Raw genomic sequence first — 12,303 nt, forward strand, 5'->3', positions numbered from 1 at the left:
TGCCTGGTCCAGCCTGTTGCTCAAAGCCCAGTGAGTCAAAGCCTCAGGGCCTCACTCTCCAACCCCACAGGCCCATCAAACCTCACACATGGAGAGTGGGCCCTTTCCTCCAGCCCTGCCTGGTTTCTCCCACCCCATCAGCAACTCCTTTCCCCTGGACCTGCTCCTGCAGAGGAAGCTTCTCTGCTGTTTCCTTTCCTGGAAATGTTCTCCACCCCTGCTTTAGCTTTGCTGCTTTGCCTGCTGCCCAAACCCAGCACACACCTGCCTGTGCTCACCTTTTCTAGCACCCCTCTGTCTCATTCCTCAGCTTTCCAAACCCTCCTGTGACTTCCACCATCCCTCCCAGCTGCCTCTCCCATTCACATGGCAACCTGTGAACATGGACAATGCTCCTGGCACCAACAGTTTTTATCTGGGACAGCTCATGGATCCCACAGCTTTTACATTTAGCTGGATTTTGCCATCTCCTCTAGCAGGGTGAAAAGGAATGGACAACCTCTTGCCTTCCACCCTGCTCTGTTCTTCTAAAAATAATCCTTCTGTGAAGCCTCCCTGCCCCAGATGCTTGGAAGGCTTGTGTCTTGCTCAACCCTGTCCCATCATTTATGCTCAAGGGTTAATGAGCAGCAATGATCAAAGGCAGGAAGTTTCTCCATGACCCCAGACAGCTCAGCCCCTGCAGCAGAGCCAGCCTGGCTGCCTGCAACTCCCCAGACCTTCTGTCCCTACAGTGTCCCCTCTCTTGCCTGTCCTTGCTCAGGCTGCCACCTCTCTTGGCCACTGGTGGGGAAATCTCCTCTCCCTGCCACCTTCCTGGGTGCAGAACAAGGTTGGCTCAAGCCTGCCAGGCATGTAACCCCCACAGCCCAGGGATACAATCAGCAAGAATCTGCCACCTTCAGCACAAGCAGCTTCTGTCCACTTGTTCCAAACCAGACACACAGCCAGTGTCACCACAAAGCTTCCTTCATGCACACCTTCAGCTGGTGGCACGACCTCAGGGCTGGCCCTACAACCCCTTGCAGAAACAGGTGGGAACTATGGTGTTGAGAGGGACCTTCTGCTCCCTTTTAGGCACCAAACGTGCCCTGGCTGCTCAACCCCCACCGTGCCAGGCAGTATTTTACTGTTCTCTTCAGGGAGGAGAAGGGAGAAGAAAAATGAAGAACTGGAGAAGCTGTGTTCTCATGTTCATCATGTGAAGGTAACTCAGAGGACGTGAATTCCAGAAATCATCTTTCCTGTAACCACAGCTTACCAGCTGAGGTGGGACAGACTTGGAAGGGAGGGAAAATGCCTTGGTTCTGATCAGCTAATCTGGTGATCAGTGCAGCAGTTAGAGGAGTCCTGGGCTCACTGATGGGGAATGGTTGAGATCAAGCATCCAGCTACACCCATGGTTTGATGGCAGGAGCCATCCCCCTGTGCCTTCCCTTACCTGAACACCTTGAACCTGGGGAAGGTGATGCTGTTCTTGATGAACAAGGTGAAATTCTCTGCTTCTGACAACAGGGCAGGTCTGAAAAACACAAGTGTTGTGACATGTGGCCATCACTCAGCTCTCTGGCCTCCAGAGAAAGCCCCATTTGGTGAACATCCATCCCAACAGGGATGAACAGGACCCAGAAAAACTGGTGATCTCACCCCTTTCCTTCCTAAGTGAAAGACCTCACTGAGGTTCAGAAAAGCCCCAAGGAAGGATGGAAGTGCCTGTTAGGGAAAATGAGGGAGTAAGGTGCTGGGATTTCAGTTAAGAAATCCAAAAAAAGCACCAAAAAAAAAAGTGTCTGGAAGGGCCTCTGTGCTTCTCTGGGCTCCTTGGTGCACCTGTGGTTGTCCCTGTGCCCCCCCTGTGGGAAGGGAGGCAGGGAGGAACAGGACTTTGCATCTACCAGGGGTTTTAGATGCTTCACAGTGGCCCATGGAGGCTGGAGGTGAAGGAGTCATGGGCAGAGCACAACTTTACTCTGAAGGTAAAGAGGATAGATGGGGACTGCTGGTCCATGCCCAGAGCACCCAGCAGGGACAGGGTGAGCTGCCAGCAAGGTGAGGAGCAAACCACCCCAGGAGAGACACAAAGTCCATGGGGACAATGGGCTGCATTTAGCAAGCAGCTCTGTCCAACATCAGGTGCTGCTGGGGTGGCACCAGGGTGGCAGAGGGGACAATGAGATGATTCCTTACTTAGGAACGTAGCCATCATCTTCAGCAGGGCACCAGCCAAAGATCTCACAGGTCTTCACAGAGCTGTTGAAATGCACACACTTGCCTGTCATCAGCCCTGTGGAAAAGGAAGACAGCTGCCCACAGCCCTGGATACTGGGAAATCCCAGCCTCCCACTGGGATAGATGGGATCTGACTGGAGCTTCAGCCCTGCCACAGACATCCAAGGCACCACAAACTCAGGGTTTTGGTGCCCTTCTATAAGAAGGGTAATTAATTGTGGCCTCCCAGCTCAGGGCTGGGGTTTATCTGACACAAGGGAACAACTGTTCTTGCTAAACTGGGAACCACTGGGTATTTCTTGCTAAAATACTCCTCAGGAAGTGCCAGTTTGCTGGCAGAGGAGCAGCCTGGGGAACACAGTTTGGTCTTGATCACCTTTTTGTTGGCAGAGCTTCTTGCAGCTCTTTCAGAAGAGGAAAGCAGGGCCAGCCCAGGTGGGACCCAGCACATCAAGGGCTTTTCCCAAGCCCCATCAGTGGTGCTCTAAAGTGGGTACCCCTCCCAAACACCCCAGCCCTGCAGCTTCACCAGAGCACTCTGAGGGCTCTGTGTCCCCTACCTTGTCCCTGGCGACTGTATTTCCCTTTGGTGCAGTCACTGTCCTGCTTGCAGGGCCCAGCATCTGGCAGCTGTTGGGAGAAAGCAGCCACCTCTCAGCATCACACCCTGCCCTTCCATCCCTCTGGCCCTCCTGCCTCACCAGGAAGTGGTTTCCATGGGGGAAACACTGCTCAGCTGCAGCCAGAGCCTCGTCCATCCCAAAATCACAGAATCACCAAGGCTGGAAGGGACCTTGAAGATCATCAAGTCCAGCCTATGACCAACACCATCACATCTCCAGACCAAGGCACCAAGTGCCACATCCAGCCTTTCCTGGAACACCTCCAGGGATGGTGCCACCCCCACTTCCCTGGGAAGTCCCTCCCAATGTCTGATCCATACACCACTTCCCAGACAAGAATGTCCAGAATAAGCAGGAAAAAAAGGGGATTTATGTTTTTTTAACTTCAGGCAGATGCTTTTATTTAAGCCTCAAGCCTGATCTGCTCGATCATCTCAGAAGGAAGGAAACTCAGATGGGTACTGGCTATTTAGCAAAACAAAAGCCTTCATGCAGCACTTGCAGGTCAGGAACAACAACACAGGGCCAGGCTCAGGCTTTTACAAAACCTCTCAATGTCAGGAAAACTTCCCCCAGTGCCACCACCACCACCCCTGGAATGACAGAAGCTGAAGGTGCTGAAGGAAGCCAGTGTGTTTACCTCTGGGCAGGTTCCTTGTTTCTGTCCAGGGGTGATGATGAAGTTGGTCATCACCACGAACGAGCTGTCCCCCTGTGGAGACACAGCCAGCACTGCATTTCCTGGTGGAGTCTGTGCAAGGAGCCTCTCCCTGGGGCAAGAGGTGGGGAACCCAAACCACAGGGTCATATCCAGGCAGATGGCACCTTTCTCCCCAGCTTTGGATCCTCCACCCTCCTCCACCACAGCTGGGGAAGTTGTTGTGGCCCTGGGGAGCTGCAGGTCCCCCATGGCTGCCTGACACAGTCATCTGGAGGCAACAGAGGAGCCTTGATCTTTTTTTGGGGGGAGGTCTCAAACATGCCCCATCATCCATGGTGAGTCCCAAGCACTGAAAGCTCCCCAGGGCTGCTCTGTGGGCAGAAGTTTGTGGCAGGAGCAACTTTGCTTTCCACCACGGGGACACCACGTCACGCTTGGTGCCCTGGAAAGTGTTCCCTGCACCCTGGCACCTGGGGACAAGTGGCTGTTGGGACAGAAAAACAATCCCCCCCACCCACCCTGGCCTCCTTACCTGGGGTGGGAAAACATAATCCACCACATCCCAGATGTGAGGGCCCATGACACTCTCGTTGGTCACCGTCAGGCCTTTCATCTTCACCGAGACTGAGCTGACAACACTGTCCTGAGACTGGTAACCCTTCTCGTAGAGGAAAACCCACCTGGACAGGGAAAGGCAGTGGGGTGAGCGTGGCCACCAGCACCCACCTGCAGGAGCCCCAAGTCCAAGCACATCCCTGCAGGCTGGGGTTCCTGTTACAAGTCTTACCTGGGGGTTGATTTGCCCAGTTTCCTCCAGCTGGATGAGGGTTGCTGAGCTCTCCCACCCTCTGCCCGAGGCAGGTGGGACCTGCCTTCCATGCTGGGGTGGTATATTTTAGGGCCTGGGACACGTTTTATGGTTGAGGCAGGTGGAGCAGGGTGGCCAGCAGCCCCTTGGCAGGTTTGCAGCTTTGCTGGGCTCTTCCACCCACCTACTTCTTCCTGATCCACCTCCCAGGCACTCTCCAGAAGTCAGTGCCTCCAGGGCCAAGACAGGAACAAGCCTGGTCACAGCTCATGTCCAGGCTCCCCATTCCCCACCCAGCAAAGGGAACCAGGGAGCTGTGGGTCTGGCTGCAGGAAGGCAGCAGGAGCAGGGCTGGGGACACTGCTCTGGCCCTCCCCTCTTTTCCCAGCCCAGTCATCAGGCCCTGCTCCTGACACTATTTAACCTATGGCATAAACAAGCTGCTGCTGGATTAACTCTGACTCAGGGAGACTATAAACATGGGCAGAGAACCATCCCGGGGAGCGCGGAACGTTCCTGGTGCTAAAAAAGGAGAGATCTGGGTTTTGTCCCCAAGTGCCGGTCCCGCTGGCAGGGACAGAGGCAGGAGCTGCCCGTGGTGGAAGCCTGAGGTGTCAGCCTGACCCCCCAGCACCTGACCCCCAGGGAGGGGAAAAAAGAAAAGGGGGGAACTCCAGGTGCTGCCAGGAGATCTGGTGCTGGAGCCTCCTGGGGTTTGGTGCTCCCGGACCATCCTGGGCCAGGTGCTCCAGGGGTGGCATCTGCCCCAGGACCCGGGGATGGGAGCAGGAATTCAGCACTGCTGCCACCCCAGCTGGGACCCCCAGATCCAACCTCCTTCTCCAAGGCAGGGGCACACAATGGGTGACACTGGTTACACTGGGTTTTGTCCCCCAGGAGCTGGTGTCCCCATGGGGGAGCGTTTCCCTAAATCTGCCTCTGGTGCAGCCTCTGCCACCTCTTCCCTCCCTGGCAGGGGCGTCTGCAGGCACACAGGGCACACCCTGTCGTGTGACAAAAGCCACAGAAAAAAGTCCCTTGGTGCCACATCCCCCACGTGGTGGAGTCACCAAACCCTCCTCCCTGGGGGCCCCATCTTGGGGCTCAGCCCGCAGCTCCCTGCACACCAGGCTCTCAGGAAATTCAAGCCCTAAAGTGGGGTGGGGAGCCCCTGAGCTCTGCAGGAAGAAGAGCAGGTGGAGGACAGAGCTGCTCCCCAAGGATAACTCCAGCACCAGGAAGGGCCAACCCCAGGTCCTGCCAGCACAGCCACCCACCAGCTCCCACCAGCCCAGCACCCCCCTCCTGCTGCCAGGGGGGGAACCCAAGTTGTTCCTCTGGGGTAACTGCAAAGAAATAAACATTGCCCTGCTGAATTTGCTCTCAAAGAAGGGAAAACACCCAGAGTGGTGGCTGGGAGTGGGGTGGGAGCTGGAGGCAGTGCAGGGGCAGCCAGGAGATGCCCATGGTCAGTGGGGCTATGGGCAGCCCCTTGCTAAGGAAGCCTGAGCCCACTGAGACAGCAAAAATGTGGGAATTGCATCACAGCAACCTCCTCCCCTCACCCCTGGCTGTCACCTCCCTGAGTTGGTTCTCTTTTTGCTCCCTCCTGTCCCCATTTAGCTGGGTTGCTTAAGCCTGGTTTCCTTAGGAAGCCCCGTCTCTGCTGGTTCCTCCTGGCAGGAGCTGCTGCCCCTGGCTGGGTTTGCTGGGACTGGGGTTTTCCAGGGGTCAGCCCTTGGGAGAGCCAGCATTGCTCCCAGTAACACCAGTCTGGAGCCAGTGCAGTTGCAATTGAACTTCCTTGAGGCCCCAGCTCAAGGGATGAGGATCACCCAACCTGCTGGTGAGCAGGGTGGGATCGCTGATGGGGTCCCATGATGACCACCCTGGGGAGCTTGTCCCCCTTCCCAGCGGATCTGGGCTAAAAGCCAGATGGGCACAGCCCCTCACTTGCACTGACCCCTGGGAGCCTCTCCTTTGGGCTGCACTTGTCCCCTGGCACCCCCAAAAACACCCATTTTCTCCAGTTCATGGCCAGACCCACCCCCCTCCTCCCTGCAAACCTCATGCCATGGGACTCTTCCCACTGGGAGGGAGCTGGTCCCTCTCTCCAGGGCTGAGCTCCCAGCAGCCAGGGGGGCACAGCAAAGATGTTTGCACTGTTCCCACCCATCACACCCCAAGGCACAAGGGGATTCTTCAGTGTGAGGGTGGGGAGACCCTGGAACAGGCTGCCCAGAGATGTTGTGGGGGCTCCATCCCTGGCAGTGTTGAAGGGCAGGTTGGATGGGGCTTGGAGCAACCTGGGCTGGTGGGAGGTGTCCCTGCCCATGCAGGGGGGTTGGATCTGGATGATCTTTAAAGGTCCCTTCCAACTCCAAAAATGTCATCATTCTGTGACTGAATTTCCGAGGCAGGAGCAGCCCCAGCCCTGGGGCACCCAAGGACACCCACCCTCCTGCTGCCCTTTGGAAGCAGCTGCTCCTGGTGCTGCCTCCCACCATCCAAGCAACCCGGGGCTTTGGAGAGCAGCTCCATCCCAGCTCCATCCCAGCCCCAGGGACGGGCTGGGGGAAGATTTATGGCCCTGCCTCCCGCCGCTCGGGGCTCACAAATCATCTCCCTGGCCCCAAATGCCTCTTCTTTAATATAAATGAAAAATAAAAATAACAACAGACTCTCAGGCCACCATCCAGCAGCTCGAGAGGTATTTGGACGTGGCTCAGCGAGGAGCCGGGGCCCCGGCACACGCAGCAGGGCTGGGCAGGGAGCAGCTTCCTACCCACTCCTGGGGAGCCTGTGGGGACTGGGAGACCCTCTGGAAGACCCACAGTGGGACACCAAGCTGCCTGGGAATGCTGGAAGACCCACAGGAGGACACCAAGCTGCTTGGGAATGCTGGAGGACCCACAGTAGGACACCAAGCTGCCTGGGAATGCTGGAAGACCCACAGGAGGAGACCCACAGTAGGACACCAGGCTGCCTGGGAATGCTGGAAGACCCACAGTAGGACACCAGGCTGCCTGGGAATGCTGGAAGACCCACAGTAGGACACCAAGCTGCCTGGGAATACTGGAAGACCCACGGGAGGACGCCAGGCTGCCTGGGAATGCTGGAAGACCCATGGGAGGACACCAAGCTGCTTGGGAATGCTGGAAGACCCACAGGAGGAGACCCACAGTAGGACACCAAGCTGCTTGGGAATGCTGGAAGACCCACAGGAGGAGACCCACAGTAGGACACCAGGCTGCTTGGGAATACTGGAAGACTCACAGTAGGACACCAGGCTGCCCGGGAATGGCCACGGCCAGGGGGATGAGATGCTATCAGCAAGAAAACCCCCCCTGGATCAGGATGCAGGGGATACATGAGCCCCTCCATCTCTGTTGCTTTTTAAACTGGTGGCCAAGCCTGGAGCTGGGGGGGAGCAGGGCCTGGGGGGCCTTACCCGATGATGTACGCCAGGACGATGAGCTGGATCAGCCGGAAGGTCAGTCCCACCTTCTTGTTCCTCACCAGCACCATCCTGGGGGTGTCATACTCGAAGAGGAAGGCAGACACCTTGTCCATGCACTTCTGCCCCATGGCTGCTCTGGAGCTGGGCCACAGCCCCACTGCTCACTGTCCCCCGGGCTGGGCCGTGTCTCCTGCTCCAGCAGCTCCTCTGTTTGCAGAGAGGAGGAGGGGAGGAAAAAAAACAAACCCCAAGACACAGACAAATAATAATAATAAATAAAAAAAAAACCAAACAAACAAGCAAAAGAAGAGAAAAGAAATGCCAGAAATGCTATCGGCGTCGCTTGGTGCACATCTGGGCTGTCTGGTTTCCTCTTCTGGGCAAAGACGGGGTTTCCTCTTCCTATAAGCTCTGGGCTGGGAGCAGCTGGTGCCCTACATGGTCCGGGGGTGGGACGGGGTGTGGAGGCTGCAAGGCCACCCCACTGCCAAGCCCACATGCCACCCGGGCAGGACGGAGCACCCAGGACACCGTTGCCATGGGGACAGAAGGGCAGGGACCAGCCAGCATCCCTGGAGGCAATGGAGGGGGGGAGGAGGTGGTGGGGGTCCCAGGAGAAGACTTCAGGCACTGGGGGATCATCTCTCCTGCTGCTACTTCAGGCTGTGTGGGGGGGGAATGCCTGTGTCCCCCTGTCCCCAACCCTGTCCTTTCCCTCACTTCCCTGCTCTGTCCCTCAAAAAGCTGCCCCAGGAAAAGGGTCAGGAAAGGGGAAGGTGGGGGCTCAGAACCCCCATCCCAGCAATTTGGAGTCAGCCCGTGGAGGGGGGGGGGGGTGTCTGGCTTGTCCCCCTCCAGCAGCCAGGCTGCCCAGCCAGGGCTTGGCTGGTTCCCAGTGCTCACATGGGCTGGGCTGGGCACATGTCGAAGCATTTCCAGCATTTCCTGAAAGGCTGGGGCATGGCAAGGGATGCTGTGGGCACAGGGAGCCTCTCTGAGTCTGCACATGGGATTTGGGGGCCAGCAGCAGTGCCATGGGAGGCTTTGGGAGGAGGGTTGTTTGGGTTTTTTTGGCCAAGGGTGTGGATGGGGACCCTGGAGGCCACAGCCCCACGGGGTGAGCTCTTGGCTGGGGAGCCCTAAGGCTGCTTTTGAGGGAAACAGAGGATGTTTCCCCCAAAAAAAGCTTAAAGCCCAGCAGGGTCAGCCCTCCCCACAAGGACAGGATCCATCCCAGGAGCATTCCTGGTGCATCTGCTGCCTCCCAAACCTCAGAGGAGGTGGTGACCCTCTGTGGCCATTGAAGCTGGGACAAGGTCCCTCTCTACAGGGGAAAATAGTTCTGGAAATATGGAAAAGTTCAACCTGCTGGGATAAATCCTTTCCTTTCCTGGACATTTCTTTTCATATCATCACCTTTCATCTTCGGTTGCCCATTGCTTTGGCACCACGTTGACCTACCAATATTTTGCAGACCTGACAACCATGAAATGGATGGAACAAATCCATTCTCTTTGCTGGGCAATAGGGAAAACAGGGAGGGGGGAAAGCAGACAAACCATTTATTCCAAAACCCTTGGGCATACCATAAAGCTTGGGCATCCAAGTGAGATGATCCCACATTACGTGATCTCACTTTACACCATCCCACTGCCCCCAAAGGAAAGCTCCTAGATGGGGACCCAAGAGCCAAACTGAAATGCTGATGCTAATCATCTAAGATTGAGGGCTGATACTGCTATTGAGCAGAGCAGACAAACCTTATAAGCTTAGATATCTGTCAGGAGAGAAGCAAATAACTTACTGTATGAAACGAGGCCTTTTAGGGAAGGCTGCTCACCCTTGCCAAAGCCATGGGGATAATGAAAATAGGACAGCTAAATTTAACAGCAAAATGACTTGTAAAAGAGTCACTTCTAACCTTCTCTCTGGTAGTTGGAGTCAATAAAATGGTCGTAGGGTGGATTTAGCTGAAATATTTTCCATTGGGAGATACTGGGCATCTCCCATTTTGGTATCTCTTGGAGCCATCTTGTAGCTGGTGAGTGGGGCTGGACCCCCTGGATGTGGTTGGGAGATGTGGGGAGCAGGGGATCCCTGCACAGGAGCACCATGGGCCTGGGTCTTCTCCAGGGCTGCTGGGCACCCTCCTGGCCCCGGGTTTGAAAACTATCCCAGCCCTCTGGGGCTCACAAGCCATGGCTGGGTTTGCCCCTCCTTGAATGACTTTATCACAGGGCAGTTCATGGCTTTGGGCTGGCACTGCTCAGCCTCCTGGTCCCACAGCAGCCCAGGGGTGTGGAGCCAACCTGGCTGGCTGCTGTGCCTGGGACAGTGCCCTGCACACCCCTAGTCCCCCTCCCTGCCTCTGCCAGCTGGTTGTCCTGGGGAAGTGCTCTGCTTGGGCTGCTCACTCCTTAAATGACCTGCTCAGACAGGGTGGCTGCTTGCCAGGAGATGCTGAGGTCCTGGGGCTGTGCTGCTTGGGGCTTGTGCAGCCCCATGGCTGGGCTGTCCTGGTGGATGCTCCCAGCTTGCTTTCCCCTGGCAACAACCTGCTGGGACAGTAAACACATCACTCTAGTGCCTCACTTATAAAAAAAAATCACCATAATAACAAAATGACTGGGAAAAGGGTTTTCCAAGTGCCCTGTGTTTGGTGCAGCCCAGAGGGCAGAGCAGCTGGGACCTCAGGGATGTTCTTACCTTGGTTTCCTGCAGACAGAAACTTGGACTTATACCCTCACAGGCACTTCCTCTGAACAACCTTTGTATGTTCCCAGCAGGTGGGAAGCCCTGGGGCTGCTGAGGTGCAAAGCCTGAGGAGCAGTGGCATCATGAGCTGGGCTGCAGCAGGTCCTGGGCACCAAGGCTGGGTTTGCCCTGGACACAGAAGGGGTTTGACCCCCCAGCACCACCCAAATGTGGGACCACATGGGGTTTGATGGAACAACATGGGAGACACAAAGGACAAAACTGGATAGTGGAAAGGAAAATGAGCCCATCTAGCTCCACTGCCCACAGGAGGGGAAAATGAAGCAGCAACAGCCAATGAGGCACTAAAGCCCCTGGTTTGGTTGCAAACAGCAGGATCAGTTTGTCCAAGTGCTCTCCTGGACCAACCAGCATCGCCCAGTCCCCAGCACTGGGCTTGGGCTCATCCAGCATCTCCTTCAGCACCAGCCAGGTCAGACACCCAGGGCACAGAGGGTTGGGGAACCCTCTGAGGGCAGCCCCAGCAGCACTTAGCACAGGACTCAGCTGCAAAAGCAGCTCCTTGTTCCTCCCCACTCAACAAACCCACCCTCTGCTGGGAGCTGTGGAGAGAAAAATGCAAAAAATCCCCAAACCAAACAAAAAAACCCAAACCACATAGTAATTTTAAGAGAGACATTTGGAACCATGAGTTGATCCTTGTGTTGAGCTGGGACAGGGACTCAGAGGATGGAGGATCTGCTGGGGCACAAAGAGGAGAGTCTGAAGGTCTCTGCACAAGGCTCAAGCCCACCCACATCCAGGAAAGCAAAGCCATGGTGGGAAGAAAAGCTACCAGGTCTTTCCAGGCTCTTCCAAAAGCTTCTTGAGGGAGGCAAAAATAAAAATTATAGATGAGGCTCATTACACAATCCAGACTCACGCTTGGCAGCTCCCAGAGTGCAGCTCTGAATTTCAGCACAAAAATGTGCAGCACGCTGCAGATCTGGGGCTGGGGAGGAACAACACAGTGAGCAGGAGATTTGAAATATGATGGTGGGTGCAAAGGGGACTTCCAGTGGCTGTGGTTCCCAGGAAGAGCCCCTGGAGGTCTGTGGCTCTTCCCAGAAATGCTGGCCACCACAACCCTCTCTGCCCTCACCAGCCAGAGGAGATGCTCACACTGCCCTGCTGGCCATAGGAAGGGGGGTGGGGGGTTGTGTGTGGAAAAAAATTGGCAGAGCAAGGTTCTAGGAAACAGCATGTTCAGTTTTCTTTCCAATTTTAACTTGTCCTTGACCTCTCTTCGCTCCCTCCCAGCAGGGCTGGCTCCGCTCCGTGCCCGGCCCAGGCAGATGGGATGGGTTGGGTTGGTGGGACTCACTGCATGGAAGTGGTGTGTCCATCCCTGGTTGCTTTGGCAACACGTCTTCTTGGGAATACCTTGTGTCCCTGGGAATACCTTGTGTCCCTGGGAATACCTTGTGTCCCTGGGAATACCTCATCTCCCTGGGAATTCCTCGGCGGTGGTTCAGCCGTCACCAAAGCAAACACACGAGCCCAAGATGCTGAGGGCACTGAAGGGTCCCCATGTCCCCCTGCCCATCACAGCTCCTGGGAACATGGCAGGCACATCCCATAGACCCCTGGACACTTGTCACGGGGCACAGGAACCTTTGGGTTGTTTGTTGTTGGTTTTTTTTTGTGGGGGGTTAACATCTGCTTTCTGAATCATAGAATCCCAGACTGGTTTGGGTTGGAAGGGACCTTAAAGATCATCCAGTTCCAACCCCCCTGCATGGGCAGGGACACCTCCCACCAGCCCAGG

The 12,303-nt window shown here is 56.0% G+C and overlaps 2 protein-coding genes across 2 annotated transcripts in view; both read right to left on the reverse strand.

Moving 5' to 3' along the window:
* P2RX1 (purinergic receptor P2X, ligand-gated ion channel, 1) overlaps window positions 1–7,909 on the reverse strand; it is a 12,361-nt gene extending 4,452 nt beyond the window's left edge. The window contains exons 1-7 of the mRNA XM_010006058.1: window positions 7,773–7,909; window positions 4,046–4,193; window positions 3,493–3,564; window positions 2,790–2,859; window positions 2,188–2,284; window positions 1,442–1,522; window positions 332–353 (exon numbers count right to left, since the gene is read on the reverse strand). Coding sequence (XP_010004360.1) covers window positions 332–353; window positions 1,442–1,522; window positions 2,188–2,284; window positions 2,790–2,859; window positions 3,493–3,564; window positions 4,046–4,193; window positions 7,773–7,909 — 627 coding nt within the window. The remainder of the gene's footprint in view (window positions 1–331; window positions 354–1,441; window positions 1,523–2,187; window positions 2,285–2,789; window positions 2,860–3,492; window positions 3,565–4,045; window positions 4,194–7,772) is intronic.
* A 608-nt stretch (window positions 7,910–8,517) lies between these two features.
* The window catches only part of ATP2A3 (ATPase, Ca++ transporting, ubiquitous), a 48,852-nt gene continuing 45,066 nt past the window's right edge, over window positions 8,518–12,303 (reverse strand). The window contains exon 22 of the mRNA XM_010006059.1: window positions 8,518–8,525. Within this exon, the coding sequence (XP_010004361.1) occupies window positions 8,518–8,525 (8 nt within the window). The remainder of the gene's footprint in view (window positions 8,526–12,303) is intronic.

The sequence above is a fragment of the Chaetura pelagica genome, unplaced genomic scaffold (genome assembly GCF_000747805.2).
Source record: "Chaetura pelagica isolate M959 unplaced genomic scaffold, ChaPel_1.0 scaffold49, whole genome shotgun sequence".
Lineage (NCBI taxonomy): Eukaryota > Metazoa > Chordata > Aves > Apodiformes > Apodidae > Chaetura > Chaetura pelagica.